Below are 10,840 nucleotides of genomic sequence, written 5' to 3'. Positions count from 1 at the left end.
GCTTATTCTACTGAACTATCTCCCCGGCCCCTACTTTCTTTCTTTTTTTTTTTTTTTTTTTTTTTTTTTTTTTTTTTTTTCTTTTTTCTTTTTTGGCGGAACCGGGGGTTGAACTCAGATCCTTGCATTTGCCAGTCAAGCGCTTATCCTACGGAGCCATCTCCCCGGCCCCTTTTTTCTTATTGGTGCTTGCTTGTTTTTTAGTACTGGGAATCAAACTCAGGACCTTGCATTTTCCAGGCAGGGGCTGTGCCATTGAGTTTATATCCCCAGACCTTCTTGTTTTTTATTTTTAAATTGTTCTTAATTTTTATTTTTATTACTATCCATTTATAGAACATAATGCTTACATTTATTGTGGAGAGTTGGTATGTCTACATAGTGCATCTTAATTATTTTTATGTCCCTTCTCTTCTTTTAAAACCAATTCTTTGTTGTTGTTGTATTCTGTCCTTGTCTAGTTTATTGCCTCCCTTAAGGGAATCCTACATCTGGAAGTGAAAGGATAGTAACCACCGTCGTGAAAACACAAGAACATATAAATTAAATGATAGAAGAGATGCACAGATGAGCCAGAGGAAGGGCTCCATCCTTATTACCACAGAAAACTGTCAAACTAAGATGAGTAAGAAGAAAAGAAACAAAAGACAACTAACAATTATAAGAATAGCTTATTGTGCATCAATAATAAATATAAATATATTAATTCTGTAGTCAAAAGATGCAGACTTTAAACAGATATGACCGGGTGAATGGATTTAAAACAAGGCCCATGGGGCTGGTGAGATGGCTCAGTGGTCTAAAGCACCTACTTAGAACAAGCTAAGCTAAGCAAAGCACAGGGACCACGGTTCAATCCCCCAGCACCACATGCCAGCCAGCCCTGCCCCCTGGTGGGCTGAGCTGGCCACACACACACAAAATAAATAAAGAAAGAAATTTAAAAAAAATTTGATTAAAAAAAAATTAAAAAATAAAAAATAAAATAAAACAAGGCCCAGTACATGTTGTTATAAAGAAACTCACTTCACTAGTGAAGACTCAAGTAGACTGCAAGTGAAGAGGGGAAAAAGAGCGTCCAGGGCCCAAGGTGGTTCAGAGGTCTCAAGCCCCTGCGTAGGCAAGCTTAGGCAGGCTCGGGGGACCACAGTTCAATCCCTGGCACCACACGGCATGCCAGCCAGGCCCTCAGGGCAGGCTGAACCAGCCAAAAAAAAGAGCATCTACGCACTCCACGAGGACGCTGCTGTCTCCATGGCCTGCCAGTGTGTGTTCTCAGCCGCTCCGACTGGAATACGTTGTTTACACTTTGCCATGTTCCATTTTTATAGTTGGAGGCAAGCAACAGGCAATTCCTTTGACTATCTTGCCAACATTACTCACCTGAAATATCATTTTGTTGTTGTTGTTGTTTATTTATTTGTTGGGATCTTTTTAAGACAGGGTCTTGCCATGTATTCCAAGCTGGCCTCCAATTCATCACATAACGGAGGCTGGCCTTGAATTTGTAGCAGTCCTCCTGCCTCAGCCTCCTGAGTGCTAGGATTACAGGCATGAGCCACCTCCTCTGGTTTCACTGTTTATTTTAATGCTCAATTGGTCACCGATAAAGCCAGTGGGAACACATTTAATCTGGCCTTTGTATCCTTTGTGCATGTCTCCTTTAATCCTTGAGCCATTTCTTACTTTCTGGAGCACCAAGATACTGAAAGTTTTGAGCTTTCCCAGCCTGAGCCTTACGTCTGAGGGCCGTATTAGCTTTCTCTTGTTGGAACAAAATACCTGCCATATACAATTTAAAAAACGGAGGTCTTGTTTTGGCTTGTAACTTTAGAGGTTTGGTCCAAGGTCAGCTGGCTTGAAGGCAGAAGCATCTCTTGTGGAGGGTACAGCCAAGGAGCTGCTCACCTCAGTGGCTGAAAGCGCAGGAAACAAGGGAGAGGCCGAGGAAAGACGTGCTCTCCAAGGCTCCCAGGGACCCGCCTTCTCCATCCCATCCAGTTCCTACCACCTGACCACTCCACTCCCCAGCTCTAGACATACCAGCGGCTCTGTCCATTGAGGAGGTTAGCGCCACGGGATCTGGCTGACTTACAAAGGCCTCACTGGAGCACATGCGTCTTTGCGGGATTTCAGTCCAAACCATAGCACCTTAGAATCTGCCATTTCTCCGTAGAGCCTTGGTACCTTTTCTTAGAGAATGATACTCGGAAATCAAGACATGGGTGGGTGTGGTGGTACATGTCTGCAATCCCAGCATTTGGGAAGCTGAGACAGGAGGATCACTGAAAATTTGAGGTCAGCCTGGACTACATAGCAAGAACTTGTCTCAAAAAAAAAAAAAAAAAAAAAAAAATCTGGACCTTCGCCATGCCCACTGGTACTGGGGCATCCTTGTCACTAAGACTCCCTAGCAGTAGAGCTCATGGGTGTGTGTGTCTCAGGTGAGCACGTACATGAGCACATATATCAGTGTCTATTTTGGTATGTCCTCCCATATTTTAAAAAACAACAAGTTCACCTCACGGTTCTAATCCCACCCTCCTGGATTTATTTATTCTAGCTTTCCCTCTTGTCACTTTTGAAACCTACTTCTGTCAGTGAACAGCTGGTTCAGTCCCCTTGTAGGTGCCCTGTCTCCAGCCATGCCAGTCAGTGGCCCCTTGATGTTGTGGGGTCCTCAGGGCACTGAGTGGCTGATGGAGGAGCATGCGACCCAGGGTTTCTTTGGCTTTGACTTGGGACTTTCATAGTACCACGGTGGCTTTTTGATGCTGTACCCCATAATTTTCAGCTGTTTTCACGAGGAAGGATGAAACCAGAATGAAATTGCTTTGCATGTTCTCATAAGTGGAACCAAATAGGATATGAGTGTTGTACTTCACCTCAGTTTTCACCCGGATCAGGTTTAAGTGTAGCATTTCATCAACTGTGAACTCTAACAAAATTACTCAGTGCACCACAGTCAGTAACCTAACAGACAATTGATAAGCTCAATGGCAACTCTCATGCTAAAAAGAAGCATCTCGGAGTGCTCACCAGCCTACCCCAGTGCTTTGCAAATGGCAAGGGACGCCTGAATGAGCTGGTGGTCTTGCCGGAGTCACTAGGTCTGGACGGAGGGCTGAGAGCTGAGAACTGGGCTCTGCAGAGCGAGTGTTTCTAGCCTTTGTCCTTATTCTCCTGGTTGGGCGTGTATTCAATCATACAACAGAAAAACCTTGGAGGTATTTTTAAAATTATTTTAAGATTTTTTCTTTCATTATCAAACATACAACCAGAAGGGTAGAGTGGACCCCCGTTAGCAGTAGCATTTACCATTCTTACTTTATAGCTTTCTCTGCCCATGAACTCCTGGTTCCTAGAGTATTTGAAAGGAAATTCAGCCTCATGTCAGTGTATACTTTTACCAGGCAAAGGTCAAAAATTGAGAACCACAGTCCCACAATATTAACAATATATGACACACAATTAACATCATAGAAATCATCTGGGCTGGTGAGATGGCTCAGTGGTCTAAAGCACCTACTTAGAACAAGCTTAGCAAAGCACAGGGACCGCAGTTCAATCCCCCAGCACCACATGCCAGCCAGCCCTGCCCCCTGATAGGTTGAGCTGGCCACACACACACACACACACACACACACACACACACACACACAAATAAATTTTTTTTTAAAAAATTAAAAAAAAAAAAAAGAAAACATCTACTCTGTCATACACCGTATTCTCAGGTACACATTTTCAAGCCTCTCTCTAGGCAATATATGAGACTCCTGGTCAGTTCCCCTAGGGTTTGAGGCTTTCATTAGCGGTTGAGTACACAGATATATTCCTCCTAAAATTGTTTGGTTTTGGCATTTTTGAGATAGGGTCTAGCTATGCCACTCAGGCTAGCCTTTGTAGTCCAGGCTGGCCTCAAGCTCAGGGAGATCCTCCTGCCTCTGCCTCCTGAGTGTTGGGATTCCAGATGTGCGCCACCATGCCTAGCCTAAATTGTATTTTATCCCATAACAATTTTATTTTGAGGGATTGTTTATTAATAAAGAATGGCAAAAACTTTAGAATCATGTTCTTTAGAATCACCTCAGTGGGGCTCTGCCCAGTCTCTTAGCCTTGGGGCTGGGACAGTAAACAACAGGCTGGCCTGAGCCTGGAGAATGGGCCCTGGCTCTGGCAGTCCAGGTGACCATGACATAAACATTTGAATGGGGTTACTCCAGGGAGGCCTGTGGCTTCAGGATCCCCAAACTCTTTTAGCTTCAGACTCCTCTAGTTTCTCCCAGACATTTCCTTCCCACTGAAAGGATGTCAGGCATTTTTTTTTTTTCTTTTTTATGTATTTAACGCAGGGTCTACAGGGTATCACTACACAGTTCAGACTCATAGTGATCCTTCTGTTTTCAGCCTCCCAAGCGCTGGGATTATAGGCATGTGCCACCATGCCCAGTCTCTCTCTCTCTCTCTCTCTCTCTCTCTCTCTCTCTCTCTCTCTCTCTCAGCATTTCTGACCAGAGGATTATTGGGTTGTGTAATGCAACAGCCACTGTGGTTCTGGCTCTGGCTGTCTGTCTGTCTGTCTATCTCTCTCTCCCACCCCACCCCCACCCCATCCTCATTCACCCATTCCTGACCTCAGGTGTAAACAAGCTTCCTTTAATGAAGGAATAGACCGAGGCCTGCTCTCTCTCTGCTGTCAGGTCCCCTGCTGCCATGGGGCTTGTCTTTTTCACAGCCTGTCTCTGAAACTCAGCAGAAGTAGCCAGCACTTTGTCTTCTGCAATCAAACCAAGATGGGGCATGTACAGGGTGGCATGGCCACAGTAGACTCCCTCTTGACGTCCACTTGCCCAGTCCCATGGCTCTGGAGCCCCTGAACCTCCAGAGATGACACAAACAGTGAAGACTGCTAAACAGCTGGCTATTTGTGGGGACAATTCTAGTCCCGCTCAGCTGGTACCGTATAGCAGGAGCTGAGTTTCCAGGTTCCACATTCTGTGTTAGGCCCTAGTGGCTGTGTGACAGGATCCAGACTCAAAATCGTGTCAGCACAAAGGCACACTGATCGGAAGGATGTGGGCGGCTCCTCCAATGGCCTGATCTCCGGAAAAGCAGGAGGGAGATGGTGCTTCCCCTCCAGCCTCGCCTTTCCTCCCCCTCCTGGAGGATCTTTGCTCCCACTCCGTGGACCCCTCAGAGTGTCCATGTGAAGCTCCCTGATGCCCAGACCCATTATGTTAGGATGCCGAGGGTAGGGGCACCCAGAGATGCTTTGCTATTTCTCATAACTTGAGCAGCGGGACTGTAGGACTAGAGTCAGCCTACTTAGGCCCAGGTGCCTCCCCTCTGGCACACCCCCCCCCCATTCTTGGGGCAATCACATGCCAGCCCCATCACTTGCTTCCCTTCTTCCACCCTGACTTCAGCTGCAGTGTGTGACAGTCATCTCTGACTTGGTTTTGGTCATTTCACCTGGAAGACTCAAGCTTGAAGGAAGAGCTGGACTGTGTCTGTGTATTTGGTGAACTGGCTTGAGATCTGACTGTGTACTGGAGCTGGAGAAAGCCAGATAAGGCACTTGGGAGGCAGAGGAAGAGGGACAGTAACAGATGCCTCTTTCCACGAGGGTGTTGTGTGAATGAGGAAGGAAGGGGCAGGGCAGGGAGAGACCTGGAGACCAGGGCTGGTGTCTGCATGGCAGAGGCTGAGCATGGGGGCGGGGGCTACTCATTCTGGAGAACACCACCAGGGGCCAGTCTGGGCTTCAAGACACTGGTGGTTCCCTGGCTGCAAATGGAGCGCCAACCACAGTCTCCACGGCAACACTGGGGTGGAGCCAAGCAGGGGGCTTCATCCCTCACCAGGACAGTCCCAGTGGCCTTCCGAAGGAGGGAGCTCTTACACAAAGTCCCCCCGCTGGGGGACCAGGGAGATGGTCCAGTAGAATAAGCACTTCCCTGGCAAGTACAAGGGCCCGAGTTAAAAAATAAAAAAAAACCAAAGTCCCCCCACTCGGCTCTGACCCAGCCCCAGCCAGAGAGCCTCACAGGGACTGTCACTTCCCTTAGGTGTGCTCCCAGAGGTAGGGCTTCTCACCTGTGAGCTTTTCTCCACACCAGGGGCTCTCTGACCCCAGGGATTTGCTTCCAGTGTTGGGCCAGGAGAGTGCAGGGTGGGATCTCCCTGGTGCTGAGCCAAAGGCTAAGACCCTGAGTTCTTTCCTGTTTGTGCTGTGAAACCCATTACCAGAGCCCCCAGAGGTCAGCTCTAACCTCTCATACCAGGTCCCCAACTAGCCATGGCAGGAGCGAAGCAAATGACACCACACTTGGGCTGAGCGTTCAGTTCTCTTTCCAAAACTTACTAAGCACACAGAGTAGGTGTGGCAGGGGGACAGAACCTGGCTGGGAATTTGGACATTACACACCCAGGGGGCCCTTGGTGGAGACAGGCAATTTAACAACAGGTCTGAAAGTCAAAAGAGAGAGAGCTGGTTAGTGGGGTGAGCTGTAGCAGAGAAGGCAGGGGCTGTGTGGTTCAGGCCCAGACGCAGGGCCTGGCCTATACCACGGGGCCCTGGGCCTCACAGCAGCCCCATGTGGAGCCTAGTACCAGGGGTGAGGGGGGCACCATTTGGTCTAGCTATGTGTGTGGGTTTCCAAGCAGTGTCAGGAACTCGATGAGCCCAAGATCAGCACTCAGAAGAAAGTGGGGCTGAGCCTTCTGGCTTCTCGGAACCCCAGGGTGCCAGCATGTAACACGGGATGTCACTTATCTGGGTACTGCAGAGGAGTGCAAGTGGGTGAAAGGTACCACCCACCCCAGGTATTGGCTGCTAACATCCATCTTGGTCACAGGAGGATCCTGAGGGCCCAGCACATGGTAAACATGGAAAATAAGCAGGTGGGGGAAAGGGCCACCCCCTAGGCTGGCGCCTGAGGGCCTGCCCGAGGCTGTGGCAGTGCAGCAGCGCCTGTGCTGTGTACCAGAGGGAAAAGGGCCCTGCCTCGGATGTCCGAGTCTCTGGGTCTCCGGTGGCAGAGTGAGTATCTGTGTTGAGGACCAAGTTCTCAGAGTCCCCACTGGGACTTGGGGACATCCTGTGCCCTGCTCAGAATGCTGTCGGACTGGCCGGAGTGCTGGGTGAGGGGCTGCTGGGCAAGAGGGCCATTTGGGGCTGGTAGGGCTCAGACGTACTCTCGGGCAGCAGTGGAGGGTCCTGGGCGGTAGGGCTGCGGGCTGCTGTTGGTTCTCTCGGGCTCCGGGCACGTGCAGCAGAGGAAGGAGCCCCCCAGCATGGCCAGGCCAGCTGAGGCCCAGCCCACAAACAGAGCTGGGCCAAATTCAAACCTGCAGAGTAGAGGACGGGCAGCTTCAAGTGTGGCTGCAAACCCAGCCCGCCTCATAGTTCCTCTCAGGGGCCTGCCAGAGGGAATGCGGGCTGCAGGGGCTGCAGAGCATGGTGCTCAAGGCCCCCACCTCCCCAGATAAACTGGGGGATGTTCATTCTTCCTCCTAGGCCCAGGGTGGCCTACAGGCTGGAGGGCTACTCTCCAGCCCCTGCTCTCATTTCCACTTTTGGCCAGTGGAGGGGGCTTGAGAGGCCACCAAGGTCTGACCAGGCAGTCAGGTTGCTTTCCGCTGTCCTCAGGAAAGGCCTGGCTGCTCCCCTCCGTGTCCTGGGCTCTCTGTGCAGGCTGCTGGCTTGCCTGGGCTGTCTCCAGCCTCTGTGCCTAAGCACAGGGTGCCCCTTCTGGAACGCAGACAGGGGCTGGGATCCCCCCGATCCAGGCAGCCTTGGGGCAGTGAAAAGGACAAAGGGCCGAATCTCTCCTTGGCCCCTTGAGCTCAACCTTGTTTGGCAGGTCTGTGTTGCTGTAGCTGCCTGCCAGAGAACAGACGCCCTCCTGAAGCCTCCTGCTTTTCCTCCCCCTTCCACCAACTGCAGGGACACTTGTTCACAAACTGGGCTTCTTTTCTTCCCTGCCCTCCACCCTGGGTCTGTTAGAATATCTCAGATGTTCCTTTTTCACTCCTGGTTCAACTTGGATGAATCAGGGTGGCCCAGATTTTCTGAGAGCCCCTGGCTCAGCCCTGATGCCCCTTATCCTGTAAATGCTGACCATTCTAGTGCCCAGATGTCTGCAAATCTGCTTTCCAGGGCTACCTTCCTGGCCTTGAGCCTTTGCCATTGCCACCCTATGGGTTCTGCCTCCTTCCCCTATTCCGCACACCACGGAAGAAGGATAGCCCTTCTTCCACCCCAGGATGAAGAGCAGCCCCTGGAAGGCCACCAGCCTGGCTCCATCTGCCGCTTTTTCTCCAGTCTCATCTCTCTGGCCCCATAAAATTGCTTCCTCCGTAAGAAGCCACCTCACCTGCTGCCTTCAGGAGAAATAAGATCAGCTCAGGTGTCCTGAGCAATCCCCCATGCCCAGGCACTGTGCTAACCCCTACCTGCATTGTCTGGTGGACTCTCACAACCAGTGAGAGCTGGGGATCAGGCTCTGGCTCCATCTTATGGAGGAAGAAGCCAGGCATGAAAAGATTAAGTAACTTTTTCAATATTTTACTAGGATCGGCAGTGCTGGGATTAGAAAGAGCTCAGAGCCAGGGTCTTGGCTCCTAGGAGGTCCCTGCTGTCCCCCATCACCCCCACACCACCCTGGCTTCTGGCCCCCCTTGGGGGCCCAGCTACACCTACCCGGGCTCCCTGCTCCAGAGTTTCTCAGATAGCAGCTGCGTTCCATTCCCCATTTTCTCTTCCAAGTGACTGCTGGACACAGTGAAGTGGCCCCAGAATAGGTGGAGCAGGAGCCAACCCTGGCACTCACCTGGCATTGACAGGTGTGCTTGGGTTGAAGAACTCCTGGGTCACCAGGGTGGCGTACCATGAGACAGCAGTCAAAGTGCAGAGGCCTGAGAACAAAGCAGAGCAATGCTCGGGGGCTCCCAGGCCCCCCCGAGCAGCCACCCTGTCATGAGCCAAGTGGGTAGAAGGGCCACTCACCTGCCAGGAGGAAGAGGGCACCCCCGGAGATGGCCACACGGCCCTTGGCGATAGGGTTGCTGTCTCCAACCCGTGTGCACTTCATGCCCACGACACTGAGGACCATGCCCACGAAGCCCAGGAGCACGGCCACCACCATCAGGGCTCGTGCCGACTGGATGTGACCTAGGGCAGGGCCAGGGCTGCACTGAGCAGGGCTGGGGAGGGGAGGGGACATCAGGGTTAGGCTGTGTGGGTCCCACCTGTGTTGGGAGGAGCCTTGTTGGAGGGGCCTGCGCAGGAGTTGGTTGAGGCTGAACCACCTGCCTGTGAAAGGAGACTGTGGGGTGTAAGGCAGGCTGTGGGGCTGGGTCCCCTTCACCACTGGCCCTCATTTTCACTCCCTCTGGCAGGGTCCAATGGTACTTTGGTGATGGGATAATTTGAATTGGCTTTTTTGCTGCTTTTTCTTGGGCCTGGGTACTCTCAAGCAGCTCTAACTGGACTGATCAGGTTCAACAGAAGGAAAAGCTGAGAGTGTCTGAGGCCCACTTCAGCCCAGCCCAGCCCCAGGTAGCACCCCCCACCCTGCATCAGCCCCTCTGCTCCGCTCCCTTCTTTCTGCCCTGTTAATCACCATAGTGCCAGAAGCTGCCCAGCTCCTGGCAAGGGTGTGTAGGTCAGTCCCGGGCCCCAAGCCAGCTCAGGAGATTGTGGCCCCTGGAGAAGCCTGTGACTGGGATGGACCATGTGGCGGGCTGGTTGAGGGCAGCCCTGCCCAGTTTCCTGTGGGACCCTGGCACAGTGTGGCCGTGCAGCCCTGCTAAAGGTCAGAGCGCAGGTGCCTGTTTATGGGTCAGTCTGAGTCTCAATTCCACACCCCAGGAGGAATGGGGCATGGGCCAAAACTCGTGTGCATTTGTGTGTGCATGGGTGTGTGGTTGTGTGCGTGTTCAGTGCTTCTGTGTGTGCATGAGCACACTTGCCTGGGTGGAGATTGGGCAGTAGTTGTGTGTACACAGCATGTCTGCATACAGAAAGTGGGGAGAAGTGGCTGGGAGGGTTTCAGTCTTTGGTGTGCTCTTCTCTTTGGAATAAGGTGTTAGTAATCCACATTACAGAGGAGAACCTCAGAACACGAAAGGGCTGCTATCTCACAAGATTTCAGTGGACCCAAAGCTGCCAGACCCTACCCGGAGGCCCCAGGTTCCCAAAGTACCCAGGCATGTGAGATCAGTAGTGGGGATCATGCAGGGAATTGGAGTGTGGGGCCCAGTACTGACAGCAGACTATAGGAAAGCTTGCTGTAGACCCCCCAGCCCACCCCATTCCCACCTCCCAGCCTGCCAGCCCGAGGCCTACCGTCCAGGGCAAGCAGAGAGTCATAGAGCTTGCACTGCACCTGCCCAGTGCTCTGAGAGGCGCAGGACATCCAGAGTCCTTCGTAGAGACCCACAGCAGTGATGATGGCGTCGCCTGCATAGGAGGACTGCTTCCACTGTGGCAGGGCTGTGCTGGCAATGATACCCACCCAGCCACCCAGGGCCAGGAAGTAGCCCAACAGCTGGAGACCTGAGTTGGCCATGGCCCAAGAGGGGGGACCAAGGGCCCCAAGGCTCAGAGCTAGGCCAGGGTCCTGGGGGTCGCTGTGGTCATGACCAGGACAGAGAACAGCCGGGGCACTGAGTGGTCAGAAGCAGAGGAGGAGAGGGGACAGCAGCAGCTGCAGCAGCAAAGGCAGTGGCTCTGAGCTACAGAATGCAGGAGGAGAGGCCAAAGGCCCGCCCACAGCAGTCGCCTGAGCCAGACCAGGGTACCCAGCAAAGCTCATGCCCAGCCCCCTGGAGACAG

General features: G+C 52.2%; 1 protein-coding gene across 1 annotated transcript; it reads right to left on the bottom strand.

The window, feature by feature from the left end:
• Nucleotides 1-6,330: 6,330 nt before the first annotated feature.
• Cldn19 (claudin 19) lies at nucleotides 6,331-10,755 on the bottom strand. Its single transcript, XM_004645939.3, has 5 exons — nucleotides 10,352-10,755; nucleotides 9,011-9,175; nucleotides 8,835-8,919; nucleotides 7,198-7,350; nucleotides 6,331-6,468 (listed from the first exon to the last, which is right to left on the bottom strand). The coding sequence occupies exons 1-5, from the start codon at nucleotides 10,572-10,574 to the stop codon at nucleotides 6,420-6,422; spliced, it is 675 nt and encodes a 224-aa protein (XP_004645996.1). The 5' UTR covers nucleotides 10,575-10,755; the 3' UTR covers nucleotides 6,331-6,419.
• Nucleotides 10,756-10,840: the final 85 nt, after the last annotated feature.

The sequence above is a fragment of the Octodon degus genome, unplaced genomic scaffold, assembly GCF_000260255.1.
Source record: "Octodon degus isolate 3935 unplaced genomic scaffold, OctDeg1.0 scaffold00245, whole genome shotgun sequence".
Classification (NCBI taxonomy): domain Eukaryota; kingdom Metazoa; phylum Chordata; class Mammalia; order Rodentia; family Octodontidae; genus Octodon; species Octodon degus.
The sequence above is the reverse complement of the archived record's forward strand: the minus strand, read 5'-3'. Positions and strand labels throughout refer to the sequence as shown.